The sequence below is a fragment of the Perkinsus marinus genome (assembly GCF_000006405.1).
Source record: "Perkinsus marinus ATCC 50983 genomic scaffold scf_1104296959768, whole genome shotgun sequence".
Lineage (NCBI taxonomy): Eukaryota > Perkinsozoa > Perkinsida > Perkinsidae > Perkinsus > Perkinsus marinus.
The window spans coordinates 144,192-159,688 of record NW_003206281.1 but is presented as its reverse complement, the minus strand read 5'-3'; the positions used below and the strand labels follow the sequence as shown (position 1 = coordinate 159,688).

Below are 15,497 nucleotides of genomic sequence, written 5' to 3'. Positions count from 1 at the left end.
TGCGAGCCTTGAGAAGAGCAGAGTCAAGTTGGAGGAGAAACGACGTAAGCGTGAGGAGAAGCAGAATACCCTGATGCTGCCGTACTTCGACGCTGTTGAGTCAACAGTGTTGACTTCGCCGCCAAGGAATACATTGCAATGAGAAAGGTTCCCGGTCTCCTAAAGCTCATGGGCCGCCATGGTGTTTCGGTGCCCGAAAGTTGACTCCCTCCTATGTACCCGTTCGTCGTTACGCGCTCATTCCAGACCTCCCAAGCTGAGGCTGTCAAGAAACTATGCGATTCGAGTCCTGTACTGGCAGTGACCTGTGATGAAGAAACGGATATATCCGTTACGAAAGACTTGCTCATTTTAAATGAGCATAAATTGCCTTTTAATTGAGTCATTTATGTTCGTCTACCTAATGTCACTAAACAGATTTGCCTTGGGCTTGCAAACGATAACCCGCTGTAAGTCGCCATGACCTTATTTTCAGGCGTTATCTGCGCTCGCCCTAGTAATCGATATCACTAATAATAGACTGTCTCCGTTGGCTGTGCTCATAGCTTTTTATAGCTATGTTTATCCGTGACTGACTTGGAAATCACTTATAGATCTTTCTACCAAATGTCCGGTAGTAGTGTTGAGAATCAAGAGTCGGATAGTAGAGTCGGAAGTAGAACCTCTGTGTCTGCGACAGGCACCAAGTTGGTGTCACCAACCATGGTGCACGGTGCACCGTGCACCGCCCGTGTCCAAACTCTCTACCCCCTCTGATCTTCTCTCCTCTCTCGTGCGTGAAGTCGCATTGTCTAACTGGTCGCATAGAAGTCCTAGCCGGAGATGGTGGAAGGCTTCAGAGAGCCTCTAAGCGTCGGTATTGTCTGGTTCGAGGAGGGCAAGCTCAGAGCGGGAATTCCGAAAGCTTCAGCTTGAAGGACTTGAGACGAATGATCGACGACGAGGAGGTTGTTGTGACGACTGACAGTAGCTGATTTTGAGAGAGAGGTATAAGTTCGAGGAGGCACTGGTCGGGAGAGTCACTCTTCTCTCACTTCGCGAATAGCTCATTCAACTATCCATGGCCAATTGTCGAATTTATAGATTCTCAACAAAACCTTATAACGGGGTCTTATTTTGCTGATAGTATGATAAATTATTCTCGTCGCTCTCCGGGGAACGTGGATAATAAGCGCTACGATGGCATTGGAGCTCTCAGCAAGGATACATCTCTGATCGTCTCAGTTATCCTGTTCTATCTTTTGCGGCAATCATGCCTCCTGGCAGACGACCGCCTCCAGGCGAGATCGACCCTGATAAGTTTGTCAAACCTGTTGGACTTGGAGACGACAAGAGATGGGTCTGCACATTCTGTAACTATCCTTATGTGGACCGAAACCCTACAAAGCTACGCACCCACTTGATGAAGCACCATGGTCCCGAGCTCCCGGAGCCCTGGCGAAGCAAGGCACTAGCCCGCTATCCTCCGACGGCTACAAGAAAACGTTCTCCTATGGTTAAGAGGAAGCGCTGTACCAAATTAGCTGGCGGTCCCAAGAAGAGCGTAACTCCTGCAAGGAGGAGCTCATCCTCTCGCTTCGAGACCCCTCCCTCTAAGACGCGCTCTGCGAAGAAGACAAGCTCGCCATCTAAGACGCGCTCTGCGAAGAGGACAAGCTCGCCATCTGAGACGCGCTCTGCGAAGAGGACAAGCTCGCCATTTAACACACGCTCTGCTAAGAGGACAAGCTCGCCATTTAGGACGCAATCTGTCAAAAAAAGAGATCGTCTTCTAGGACGCAGTCCGCGAAGAAGAGAGGCCGGGCCGCTCAGGCGCCCTCTGCTGTGTCGTCGAACGATCTTCGTTCCTCATTTAAGAATCTCTTCGTGCCAGTTCTGCAGAGTGAGAAGGCTGCTAAGTCAGCATTCGAGAAACGCATAGTGAGCTTCTTCGTCGCGTGTGGTATCGACTGCCAAGTCCTGTCCAACAACTCATCCTGGTTCAATCATGCCCTGGATGCTCACCTCCCTGGCATAGCATACGAGTGGTCCATAGATCACCTGAGGAGTCTAGAGCTTACCGTCGAGGAAGAAGGCGTGCGTATGGATGTGGCAAAACTGAAGAAGGCGTCAAGTCTGAACGGCAAGGTGTCCCTCATCTTGGATTATCACGAGCTTAATAGTGACATCGTGGTCACCGTATGTGCGAGCACCTATCAATCCTCTGGGAGCAAAGGTTACTCCTTCTATACTGTACCTCTGCGAGGCTTCGCCTCAAACAAGGCGGTCAAGGTGGCGAGTGATGAGGAGGTAGTTATCGAAGAGATAGCTGGATTTACTGAGGCCGTCTGCGTGATGGAGCTCCAAGAAGGTAGGCCTCAAACCTGGGTAATTGTATCGCTTGCTTCGATGTTGGCATATATTGATCGATTAGAGATTCTCGAGAGGAATAGAGTGTAGCCTCATTAGACTTAAATCTATCATTCCTGAACAGGTGTTTTTCTTCAGCTGACATTCATATTACAGCTGTAGTGTGCAAGGATCTTCCTCTGTTGCGCGGCATAAGAGAAGAGCTGCTGAACCGTCTGGATAGTCGTTACTCGGACGAGGGGAAGCCAAGGTTGCATATTGAGGTGGACTGCTTCTCCAAGGGGTTGCAAACCCTATTCCAGAAGCTGACTGCCCACGACGACGGCGACCTGAGCTTCTGGACCGATCTCTGCCAGAGCCTCCGAGGGTACTTGACAGCTTGTGATAAAGGTCATCTGATGGATCCTGCGGGTTGTGACACCTCGCTGGTACAAGCGAAACTCATCATGCAACTTGTACGTTCCTGGACTGACATACAGGACGCTTTCGCCGCGAATACTAAAGAGGATTGCTGGGAGAAGTGAGAGTACATTTTCGAACAGCAGCTGATGAAATACCACACCGGCCCTGTGTCTCATAGGTCTCTCATCATTGGACCTACGTCTTCCTCAGGTTGGACGCGGAGGCGAGGCAAGCCCATACAAGTCTCCTGGAGGTTCTCCATAGTGGCACGAAGCGCTGTGAGGCTACAGCCTTGGCATCGGTCCTATCTTCCTTGATCGATCTTCGCAATAAAGTTGATGAAAATGACCTGTCCATCTTCGAAGCAGTGATTGAGATCAACAAAGCTGTGAATGAGATAGGCGGCACGCGCAACATGAACCAGGAAACTAAGACTACTATCTCGAATAGGTGATTGTTCGTATGCTGAAGTAACTTAGTGGAGCCCCGGGATGACTTGACAACCTCAGGTTATCTTATGCGGCAGCTGATCTTCTGTGGATATCGAGATTCGACCCGCGCTCATTCCAGACTGATCCAAAGTGGCAGAGAGAGAGTTTGAACATCTTCTCTAAGGAAGCTAAGGACTGTTCCTTGGAAGCCATCAGGAATTTGAAGCAAACGGGGAAAGACGCTGTTCAATTCTTCTTCCGTGAGGGTAGTAATCCACGTTCAAATTGAGTTCTTGAATGCTCTCCACGACCCGGATTCCATGTATTACTCTCCCTAATAGAGACTCGTTATTTTCATTCGTATGCTATCTGTAGGTAACCTACAGTAGGTTCTTTTGCTTTCCAAACTTCTGTCGTAGGTGATTACGCCAACATAGACGTGGAGGTCCTACGGAGCATGGACCCTGACGAGTTCTGCCTCCTGCATCGAGATGTGAGCACGCTCGCCACGTTCATGTCCATCCTCTGCACTGTGCCGGCGAGCACCTCGGCAGCTGCTGCGCTCTTTGACAAAATACCGAGAAGCATGTGAGTTACTGTAAGGCACACAGTATGTGCCTGAAGCGACCTGTTACAGGCCGCCTGTACGAGGATCGCACGCTACTTCTTTTACAGGCCGGATACCAACGGGTTCCTTCGCCGTGGTGTGGTGCGCTGGCAGCTTGATTCGAGAAAATTTAATTAGTCTCATTATTTGATTCACAGTCACTGGGGAGGAAGTCCTGCGTGCTCATGACCTGCGGCGACGTCGTAGCGGCATACCGCCACATTATGGTACACAGTGACGGGCAGCAGGCCGCCCAGGGCTCGAACATAAGTTTCTTATCGAAGCTGACAATCCATGCTGGAATTGTGTTGATTATCAACTTGAATGCGAGCATCGCACAAGCCCCAGTAGCAACTCTGTGATTCTTGTGGTATCAGACACTCGCAGCCAATTTGGTAGCGACAACACATTTATTGCATAGAATTAATACTTTCTGGGGTAGAACCCCCGGCCATCTGATTGATAACAGTGAAGTTTACCACTAGACCATCGCATTGCAGTGCAATTCTTTCCGCAAGTTTTGTTGCATTTCTTTCCGCAAAATTGCAGTGCAATTTTTGCAATTATTGCACAATGATGCCAGGAAGAAACCGAACATTGTTTCTTTCCTTTCTTTCCAGCAAGAAAGAATTGGAAAGAAATAATAGCGCTCGGGAAGGTAAAACCCTGGTTTAAGGGCAAGGTAGAGCAAACTTGATGTGTGTTCATTGCCAATAGAATAAGGGATGAGTAAGTGGGTGTATGAGTGCAAGAGTGTTGGCTACTCGTTTGGGGGAGTACAGTCCGCTGATAGAGGAGAGACTGGACGCAAAAGACGACACTGCCGGAAGGGAAGCGAGAAAGGCTAGTAGGGGGTCAGTGAAGCTCTACAGCAGAGTTCATCAAATGCAGACTTGGAAACCAATGCGTAGCTTACCGGACTTGCCATACTATGCTTTCTTCAAGATTATCGATTAAGCGGGCGTGCGCAGGATTGAGCTCAGCGTTTCGGGCGGTGAGCCGTGCTAGAAGCTTACCGGTCCGACAGTCGACAAAAAGTGGTCCGACTCTCGACAAAGCTTGTACGGAGGGCTGTGCGAGGAGAGTCGCGGGCCTTCGGCCCGCTATGAATGCCAGTGGTGTCTAGCTCTCTATACCGCGCCGGATCGATACTAAACTCGTTGGCACCCCTCATTTATAGCGACTACCGTCCGTACAACGCATTCAACGCGTTTGGGCGCGCGCTTAATTTTGTGGCGCGTGACGAGCCTTGGGTCCCAACTTGCGCCCACCCGAAAATTGCGTATACATGCGTGAGTACGCGGGCCTGCAGCCCGCTTTTGCTACTCCACTCATTACAAGTCTAAGTCACGTAGTGGCAAGAGAGAAATATTCATCCAAAGATGAGGCACAGGTTCGATCCTCGGCCGGGGCAGATTCTGCTAGCTTCATGCAACTTGCAAGAACAGCGCGCTTTGAGTCTGAAACGGCCGGGATCACTGTGGAAACAGTGGCTAATAAGCTGATGTCGCATTCCCACGGTATGTCTAGCAACTTACCTCTCAATCTGAAGGGACTTAGAATGACTGTGATACCTTTCAAGTTGGGAGCCCCAACCCGCTCTGCAATCGATCTGGAAGTCGCTAGTGACAAACGGTAAGCAATGCTTACTAAGCATGGTGTTTTTCTCGTTCATATCGTATTTCTCTGATGTTTGTACTATCTGGGGGGTTGGAATGGTATCATACCTTTATATATTCGTTCTCTTCCATGTATTGGCTACAATAATGATCACGTTCTTCCCCGTAATATTGTGTTGCCCGAAGTCAGGATGAGAGAAGCTCCTCAAGTTCTTCTTGAGGACGAAATGGACGCCATCGACGAAAACGATATGGTTTACCCTGATATGACTGACGATAGAGTTCTCCCGGGTGTGTTGAGGCATTAATTTGTCGATGGTTAGAATGACATTAAGAGCAAGTATGAAAAGGCTTCGTGCACTACTCTGGTACCTGCTATGGTTGACAAGCAGATCAAACATCGTGGGTTCGAACACACCTGTGTACGCTATCTGTACGATGAGGAGGACGGTCAGTTCCGTCCGGTTGGCACTGCTGAGAAGACCCCTGATGAAGCTCACGCTTTGCTCAAGGGTGGTTGACAATCGAAGAGGCCAACAATATGCAGAAGGTCATCGGTCCCAATGCTATCAGAGTTAGGGTACCGGAAATAGTCTTGAGCAGATGGCGCAAAATAAAAAAATCAAATAGACCAGAGTCTTCTGGCGCAGCTCTGTGATGTCATGTATGTTTCCCAGTTCATCGGTCACCGATGGACCGAGCACCAGGTGCTCAATGTTTTGCCGTTTTTTTCATTAAAAACATCGTAATCATCTAGTTGTTTATGATGCTTGATGCTGGTCTCATCCTAGCGCAGTTCATCGGTCGAGTTAGTCAGAAGAAGGAGCCAATGACTATCCAGCAGTTTCCTCTGGAGGCTCCCCGGGGTAATCCTGTTGGTCAGATGAACTGTGCATTTGCTGGTGAGTTCTTCTATCTCGGTTTCTCGATGGGATCATTGTCTTGTCGCCTCAAAACTTGATTTATTTAAACCCGAAAACCCGAATCGATGCCCGGTCATGTTACATGACCGGGAAATGCTGTAGTTCTTTGATCCTCTGAGCGGGGAACCTCATTCAATACATTTGTCTTCACGTTTCGCACGCTCTGGTCGCTTAGTGACCGTCGCTACTGGTGTCACGGTCGCCTTAGGGTCGAGATGCCCCTCTTGGTACGTTGTCTAGGGGTCACTCGAACTTTGATAGCATTTCGCTCACTTCGTACTTGTTTATTCATCGGAGTCTAATAGACTCAGTCTACCCGGAACCGGGAATATTTCGAAGTTTGAAATTTGAACCGCTTTCGATTCGGAGGATATTCTGGTTTCCCCCTCCTGTGTTTCCTTTGAGAATTCCTAACCTGTCCGATGGGGATGGCAGGAGGTTCGAACGAATAGTATATTTTGCTTTAATACGTATTCTCTATAGTTCTCCTCGCATATTCACCCTTCATTGTAGAAAAACCCACATTATAAAGCACATCGAAGCCTTCAGGATATTGAGAGTCAGTAGTAGCGGCAGGTACTGCTTATTCAAAACCATAGGAGCCAGGAACCCAAACCAGTCTAGCCGAACTGGCCCTGCGCACGAAGGCTGGATTGGAATAGTCCGGCTTTGGTCCACAGGGCTTTCACATTACATGCATGCTGTGCTCAGACAATGTTAAAGCACCTGCACATGACAAAACACACGCTGATCACGCGTGTGTCACACGCCGTGTGCATCACGCGGTGTGATTCGCACGTTCATGACAAGGACGTTCCAGACACATGCGACAGCGTCACACTATTCTCACGCAAGTCCAGATATTGGTGTCACATACGCAACGGTGTCACATGCTGCGTGTGACTACCAAACATACCAGATTAACACAAAGATCTAAAGCTCACCATTCCAGGGCATGGATTCAGATCCACTACTAAATATTTCACTACTTGGCATTGTTATGTCACTCACAGGACTACAACATAGTTTCAAGTGATCGAGTCGACTTTTTATCTCGCGTGAAACTAACCCTGAGACATCTCATCGCACGTTCTGCGTCCCCGTCATCACGTGAAATCGTGGGCATCTCAGAACTGAACTCAGGTAATGATATTAGAATCGAACAGCAGAGAGTGAAGTTATTTAGCTTAGACTCATCCAGTCCCTCACAAATGTTCGTCAGGATTTCTGTAGCTACGATAGCCCTCACCTCACTTGCTGAAGGCATCGTGGTCGACCGTCCAAGTGGTGATGAGAAGCCTCTTATGGGTAGCTTCGACGACTTGGAGCTCACGCCAGAGGCCATCAACCTACTGAAGGAGTACGAGGCCGATCTTATCAAGCAAAATGAAGAGTTTATTGCCTCATCCTCTGCAACCTCCCTGCTAGCAGCAGTTTCGGCTGACGGTAGCTTTTCATATCCCCCGGGTTGTTCACCGGACATTCGCCCGGAAGGCAAGTACTTCTGCTTCCATGGCAAGCGCAATACAACTCGTAAAGGGAAGGAGGTGACAGCCATTGTTGATGTCTTTGATCTTAAAGACCCACAGGACAATGTCGCTTTGGGCATGACGGCCACTTTCGATGCGAAGAGAGCGACATATCTGGACCTCCACGCTGGCGGTGAAGCAGAGGTGGTAGCTTTTGGTAACAGAAACAAGCTTGGCGCGGCCATATCCTTGGCGACCTACGATATGCAAGCCTCCTCCAAGCCCGGTCTACTCGGTCGTCTACAGACCAAGGTCAAGGTTGATCCTCGTTTTAAAATCTATGTTCTCGGTTACCAAGTTATTAACGTGGAACATACCGGCAATCAAGCTAGCTACGTCTACGCCACAAAGCCTGGGACTATGGGCTTCAACGTGTCAACAGGGACTACCAATAAGATTAAGCTTGGTACCGCTGGTGCTTCCCTCCATTTGACCTTGGACACTTACAAGAACAATGACAGCGTATGGATCCTTAAGGGTACAGGGATGGCCTTCGTCAATATTCCACTCATCAAGCTCAACATCCCGGTGACATTCATTAATGACAAGATCGTCCTGCCACAGTAAGCTCCGCTCAGCTTCTTTTAACGAGGTTTTGGGGATGGTTCGTCTCGGTCCGCCATAGGTGCTTCAGATTCCATATTCAGCACATTCTGGAGCGAGCTAATATTTCGTTAGTGCGTTATCTTGATATCCGGACACCCAACCATTTATACCTCGTTATTTCTATGCTGTTTTTTTCATCGGTGCGAGATGAGTGGAGTTATCTTGATATCCGGACACCCGACCATTTATACCTCGTTATTTCTATGCTGTTTTTTTCATCGGTGCGAGATGAGTGGAGTCTTCGAGTCGCCATGAGTCTTTTTATTATGTCAAGATTATTTCGAGACACTCCGTACTACTTTCCTATGTCGTAGGATCGCTCCAGATGGAGGTTGATCGAACATGAGTCCAAAACTCATGCTACGAGCCAAGAGTTGCTCGCAGCTATATTGTAGACTCGTTGTATCAAAAGCCTCAACCATCTTGACCTTGGAGCTGTTAGGCTATCAATCAAGCAACCCTGTTGCGTTTCGCTCAGTGAGGAGACCTGATGGTATATTGGGGAAGTGTGATGGCATATCAAGGAAGTGCGGATTATTGATAAGAGCATATGGGCTGTGAGCCGCACAGCCTGTGGGTCCAAAACTGATCGTGAGACAACCATGTCATGTATTTAAATAGTAAATATACGGCATACAATATACCATCACTTGACTCTCTCGACAAGGCAGAGAGTTGGGAGAAAGAAATGAACAAATGAGATGTGTACTAATAACCCAACAGTTACGATTCTTGTTGATCAGAGGGAGTAGAGAAAAGTTCATTACCTATACATTTGAGGGTGAATGGGGACGAGCTTGGTGTCATAAGGATTCTTTGCTGATCTAGATGGTGCAAATGCATTACATCGGTCCGATGGAATGTCCGGACAGCGAGAGATCGAGTCCTGAGATTGATCGAACCTCTGCTCCTAAGATCCATTTTCAGTTAGGTCGGATCTAATAGATCTTCAAATCTTCAGCCCATACCGTAAGCCCCACACAGAAGCAACTCTTCTCTGAGACTCGGAAAACATCTGCTTTGCCGATCTACTTCTCATCCGTCTGGCGGCTCAGTGAGCCGTGCTCACGAGGCGGTCACGCATGAGTGTGCTTAGACATCATCACCGGAGACAACGTGTTCTACGACATGGTATCCTTTTACAAGTGGCCCGTGAACAGTTCACGGTGAACTTAACCAACACATGAATCAGCTTTCAGCTCATCAGGGTCACTTCACGGTGAGTAAGTGATGGAGTTCTAACCACACACTGTGTGGCATACAGCCACTCCGAGAGCGGGCCGGCGAAGGCAACACTTGCACCACTTGCAACAAGCACACTTCACGAACTTACGTGACATCTGCGTTTCCTAGACGTTGTCACTTGAGCAACACGCAGGACCTCGTCAGCATTCTTCACTTTATGAATCCCTCTAATTCAGCGATAGTTTCGCTCTGGTCAGCTTTTATTAATGAGCATTTTTGTGGTGTTATTCGCTCGATCTATCTTCATTGGTGTATTCAACGGAATAAACATATAGTAGTGTCCTCCTAGCAGCTAGGACCTAGCTATCTGTAATACAGATTCTGTATCCCATCTCTAGCTTTGAGGATTCATCGGATCAGATCGTGCATCTCATGTGATTTGTTCAACGAGTGGTATGGCCATCGCGATCGCGTAGCGTGATCCAGACTGGGACTCCCAGTGCAATCTTCATCCTGCCATGATGAAGTGACGGAATTATTTCGGGAATCTGCATGAATGTTGTTCGAACTGTTGCGAATCCGGATGCTGGAAATCTGTGTCGTTCGAAGCAGGTCACTGTCATTCCAAATAATCCAAATAAGTAGTAGACCGCATGCCTTTGCGCATGACACGGGAGGAAATCAATACCTGTTGTGATAAGTCTCAACGACTCTTCATGACTCAGTCTTTCCGGAGTGTTTGCCTGCTGAATTATCGGGTCACTCGATTTGGGTGCGAAGAACGAATTATTTCGCGCTCGCGCGAATTTCTATAAATGATAAGTATGTTATTTTTGAAGTCTAACGCCGACAAGTTGTCGGCGACAACACGGCTTAGTTGGACTCGCATCGATGCAAATTAGCTCCCGAGAGATCAGTTCTAGCTTTTTGAATTGTCTACTTTCATCCTGTAACCTCTGTCAATGTACTCCATTCCCCTTCGGCAGGATCCGCGTCCACAACTGCGGGGGCTGTGTACGACCACGGCACACAAGCATTTGTCACAGTGTCTTGACCCCAAGCATCATACAGACTCGAAAAGTCCATACTCTGGCATATTATGCCAGAGTATGGACTTTTCGTTGGCAGAAGCATATACTTCTACACCTTTTCCCGTGCAGGTTTGACAAGTGAGCGAGCAAGAATGATGGTGTTACAACTGAGCTTGACTTTGAGCACTCAAATGTGTGACATAGATTATCCATGTCAATGAAAGGTTCGACCCGCCCAGTGGGCGGCGCCCACCTACTGCGTCTTGTGTAGGTCGTCGACGTAACGTCGACCATATTCTGAGGGTGAGGCGGTTGAGGGAACGATGATCGTTCAACGATCCTAGGATCCAGCGTCCAACTAGAAACCCGCAGATGGTGAGTTACTCGTTCGTCTATCAGCACGGTTTATCATCTAGAGATCCTCACGAGCAACCAAATGACGGATTTTCTACGATGCGAGGAAGGCCAACGAGAACCTAGTGATGTCTACTAATACCAATCACCAATGGGCCAATCGACAATTACCCGGCGGGTATTGCCCGATGGTAGTTGGTGATAGATATGGAGATAATCTGTCTTCGCCTGCCTCTACTGCTACCGATCACGAGAGTTGTTGTTGCTTATATCATGGTGTCGGCGCAAGAAAACTACATTTTTACTCGTACATTTTCGCCAGCAGGCTGTGACCGCCCTCCCCAAGCGCTCGTGGAGTGTCGGGCACGGTGACCGAGTGTTGGTTTTATACTACAGCTCACTGCTCTGAGCTCAGGGCTTCTTGATCAGGAGGAGAGGCCAAGCTGTTGTGGAAAAATCTGCGACACTATACACGCTCCAAAACCGGGTATAGGTTGCTCATGTATCGATTCAGTAGTCTAACTCAGTATGCAAAGACACGATGCAGCGGATGCGTTGTGCGGAGCCTGAGCAGTTGTGCCCACGTGGACTGCAGGAGTCCACGTGAGCGAAGAAGTCCATGGAGGAAGTCCAACTCCTTCCCGGGATTTTGAGGCTTAAAAGAGTCTCGGAACAGAATTCGTTACTTAGCAGGATGGGTCTTCTGTTCGACTGCCGTGATCGTTCGCGTGAGTGGTAAACATCCCCAGGCATCTACGTCCGCACGACCTTTACATTACATGCACGCTGTTCCTCGACAATGCAATACCGGTAGCGCGTGTGAAGGACCAAAAACACTCCAAACACATACGCAGAGTGTGCAACCAAACATATCAGTTTAATACAAAGATCCAAGCCCGCCGCTCCTGGGCGCGAGTTCAGATTCACCATTGTATCACTACTGCGCATTACTGTCTCACTTCAAGACTAGGAATCTAGTTTCAATCAATCGAATAAAACTTTCATTACGCGCGTGAACCTAATTATGAGACATTACAAGTTGGAATTTCTAACACAAAGTTGTGCGTCCGCGTCATCACGTGAAATCATGAACATCTCAAAACCGAACTCCCGTTATGAGATTTGAATCGAATAGTAGAGGTAGTATCAGCATCATACTGAACATGTTTACCTCAGCTTCATCCACTCCTCCACGAATGTTCGTCAGGATCTCTGTAGCTACGATAGCCTTCATCTCGCTTGCTGAAGGCATCGTGGTCGGCCGTTCAACTGGTGATGAGAAGCCCCTTTTCGGTAGCATCCAGAACCTAGAGTTAACACCGGAGCTCATCAACCTACTGAAGGAGCTGGAGGTCGAGTTCATCAAGCAAGATGAGGAGCGTATTGCCTCATACCATGAAGGTCCTCAGCTAGCAGCAGTTTCGGCTGATGGTAGCTCCTCATATCCGCCGGGTTGTACACCGGATGAGCGCCCGGAAAACAGGTACTACTGCTTCCACGGCAAACGCAATACAGCTGATAAAGAGAAGCAAGTGACAGCCATTGTTGACCTCTTTGATATCAATGACCCGCAGGACAATGTCGTTATTGGTCTCACAGCCGAGTTCGCGGACAAGACTGCGAGAAGTCTGCAAACCCATGCTGGCGGTGACGCAAAAGAAAAGAAACCCAGTCGCGAAACAAGAAAAGAATTGGCCCGACTGATCATCTATCAAGGACATGTGAAATGGAAGAGGCCTCGTGACCCGGCGATGAAGAAGCTTAAGGATGGCAAGACAGTCTTGCTTTTTCCTTAGCAAACTTCGCTATGCACTTGCGTGCTCATCACTTCTGCGCTCGCCGTTTGGCGACATTGCCACACGACAAGTAAGACCAGCTAGACGACAGCTGAAACGAGTAGTTACAGCAGAAAATCTACCTTAAAGAGACGGTGTAACAGGAATCCACCTCTGACACAGATCACACTGTACCCAACATTGACCTCGTCATCATCACGAGTGTAGTAGGGGGAGAGGTTGTGAACACTTTGTAACGGCGATATATTCTTGCTACCATGTTCACCTTGACCAGAGGACTTAATCTTACGGAGTGAATCAGAAACCACCTCTTCGATCTCGAAAGGACCAGCGAACTTCAGAGAATGCTTAGACTGATTCGCCTCCGGACAATAGACGAGACATTTCCTACCGACAGGAAACTCAGGAGACCTCAGAGAATGATTGTTCACTCTTCGACTCAACCATGTTTGTTGTACTTCCTTCACATCCTCCCAAAATCTCTTATACTTCTCGAAGCGTAAACGAGTTTCCTCACATCGGCATCTTTATAAGTCTTCAAGAAAGGACTCTTCTTCAGGACAGAATAATTGACGAACACCTTGCAACACGTCTTTATTTGTCTCAGTTGAGGATGATGTAGTACGCCAAGGTCTCATGCGTGGCAGGGCTAATCCAAGCAGTCATTGTTAAATCAAGCAAGCCCTGTAAGCCCTGCCGATCTAGGGAGATCGGTTGGACATTCAGGTCTGTTACCTCAAATCTACTCCTCTCCAAAGGTAGTGTTTCGTCCCCACCACAGGGACTCATCAGTGGCTAACGGCGCCAGACACACCTTAAGTGCATCCCATACAGGTGGTTATCCACATTACCCACAGGTATGGTACCTAACCCTAGCAATTTACTATCGTTAAGAGAGCAATTCCAGTATAGGTCTGTTACCAGGATAACAACGATGCATAATAAGGTATGAGACTAGCTGACCGTCACATTCCCCCATTACTAGTCGTTGCGTCCCGAAACGACCTATCTGGTAACAGCGCAACAAACGTCACATGGACTCGAGAACGTGGGAGACAGTTAAGTAAGAGCTAAACAATTACCCAACTCCCATTCACTTTCAGGAGGTGCTTTAAGCATTCCTCATTTGTCACTCTGTCCTTGAAGCTCATCCAGCATTCAGCTCGTCCGCAAAGTATCCGTTTTTCTCCACTTAATGGACAGAGGTCTTCTTCTCCATCAACCAACACCTCCGTTCCGTCACGTTCTCCTCGTAGACGATATAGATGCGGATCTTCTCCGTCCGCATACCAGTCGTCCTCCAGACTGACGACTAAGTACTTCTGACGGCTTCCTCGATCGATGAAGTTAGACCACTCGAACACCTTGTCTCCGGGAACGATACTCATGTGTTTAACACAAAGACGCTGAACCCCGAACTAACCCCATTAATCCCCGTGAAGGTGATGTATGTTGTTCTTCAGATGATGCCCCTACACTAGAATTCTTGATGCGAACGTACTTCAGCTTCAACCTGATCACCCTCGAAGCTCCCCTTGGTGATCATCGACTTAGCGGTGAGTCCGCAATAGTGTCGTGTACCTGTAAAAGCTGGCGTGACTGGGGGACATGCTCTCATGGGTACGCAGTGGAAGTGCTCAGGGGCACGCAGGACCCGTAAGTTTGCGACTTTACGCCTGCCTAACACTTGCCGTTCACATCAGATATCATCCAGAGAATCGGGGACTTCCCACTGTCCGTAGAGGCCGCCCAACAAGGCGACGGGTCGGTGCTCTAGGTCGGTATCATTCCGCTGCTTCGGCGCCGCGTGCAGGTGACATGAGGATAACGCAACTCGCATTGTTAATGACCGTCATGCAGTTCCTGTCTCTGTTCACCGGGACCAGATAAGACAGGAGACTTATGCAGGCGACAGTGATGGCAGAGACTCGGAATCTAGCATTGGAGAGAGACGTGAGCACATCATGTCTTAATGATTACATATCTATTGAATGTGGACTCCCTATGGGAAAGATAGCAGTGATTATGTCAACAAGATTGTTTCTCAAACTTTTCTATCTTGTCATGCATGCCAGGCATGGTGAACTTTTGCAGGGGATTGCCGGCCATGTGGGGCATAAAATGCTCTGTTTTTAGGACGAGTGCGCTCGATAGCATCCCTCGAAGGTAGTTCCCACTGGAGTGGTAGAACTGCAACTGCCTCGGTCAACGATGGGGAATCTCTATTACAAGATAGCAATTCGTCAGGAGAATCGGGATGTTACGAGCTCGGCGCAGTATAAAATACGATCGTTGGTAGCAGTGCTTACACACCATAGGTTGATGACTCAGGCCTCCCAAATGATATAGACGATGGTGACTGGCAAGAAGGTGACACAGGGTTTGATACCGCAATGCCGACAGACGACGAAGCAAACAGTGATGAAGCAACCTCGGTGAGCGCAAGCTGCTCGTCGATGCAATTCCGGAATGAATCTATTCCGAGCGTCGCTTGGCAAAATGAAGGGAACATAAGTCCTTGTTCGTCCGAAGAGCAAAGTAAGGAGTACAGGAGGAATCATCTGTAGAATGAGTATTCTTTACACCTCAAGGAAGCTCTCAGGTTTAATCTGGCCCGTGGCTGATCACTGGTGATATGTATGAATTGGACCCCAAAGTCTGCAGC

General features: G+C 48.4%; 5 protein-coding genes across 5 annotated transcripts; all 5 read left to right on the top strand.

Annotated features, from left to right (window-relative positions):
• Positions 1-1,252: 1,252 nt before the first annotated feature.
• Positions 1,253-4,079, top strand: Pmar_PMAR026374 (hypothetical protein; the record flags this gene model as incomplete). The annotated part of the gene is made up of 7 exons (XM_002772960.1): positions 1,253-1,543; positions 1,741-2,350; positions 2,488-2,869; positions 2,962-3,201; positions 3,261-3,448; positions 3,602-3,770; positions 3,858-4,079. The coding sequence occupies 7 exons, from the start codon at positions 1,253-1,255 to the stop codon at positions 3,925-3,927; spliced, it is 1,950 nt and encodes a 649-aa protein (XP_002773006.1). The 3' UTR covers positions 3,928-4,079.
• A 1,271-nt stretch (positions 4,080-5,350) lies between these two features.
• On the top strand, positions 5,351-5,929 carry Pmar_PMAR026373 (hypothetical protein; the record flags this gene model as incomplete). Its single annotated transcript, XM_002772959.1, has 3 exons — positions 5,351-5,424; positions 5,599-5,701; positions 5,732-5,929. The coding sequence occupies 3 exons, from the start codon at positions 5,351-5,353 to the stop codon at positions 5,927-5,929; spliced, it is 375 nt and encodes a 124-aa protein (XP_002773005.1).
• Positions 5,930-6,174: 245 nt separating this feature from the next.
• Positions 6,175-7,122, top strand: Pmar_PMAR026372 (hypothetical protein; the record flags this gene model as incomplete). The annotated part of the gene is made up of 2 exons (XM_002772958.1): positions 6,175-6,310; positions 7,043-7,122. 2 exons carry the CDS (start codon positions 6,175-6,177, stop codon positions 7,120-7,122), a joined length of 216 nt encoding a protein of 71 aa, XP_002773004.1.
• A 393-nt stretch (positions 7,123-7,515) lies between these two features.
• Positions 7,516-8,427, top strand: Pmar_PMAR026371 (hypothetical protein; the record flags this gene model as incomplete). Its single annotated transcript, XM_002772957.1, has 1 exon — positions 7,516-8,427. Exon 1 carries the CDS (start codon positions 7,543-7,545, stop codon positions 8,425-8,427), a length of 885 nt encoding a protein of 294 aa, XP_002773003.1. The 5' UTR covers positions 7,516-7,542.
• Positions 8,428-12,232: 3,805 nt separating this feature from the next.
• On the top strand, positions 12,233-12,832 carry Pmar_PMAR026370 (hypothetical protein; the record flags this gene model as incomplete). The annotated part of the gene is made up of 1 exon (XM_002772956.1): positions 12,233-12,832. One exon carries the CDS (start codon positions 12,233-12,235, stop codon positions 12,830-12,832), a length of 600 nt encoding a protein of 199 aa, XP_002773002.1.
• Positions 12,833-15,497: the final 2,665 nt, after the last annotated feature.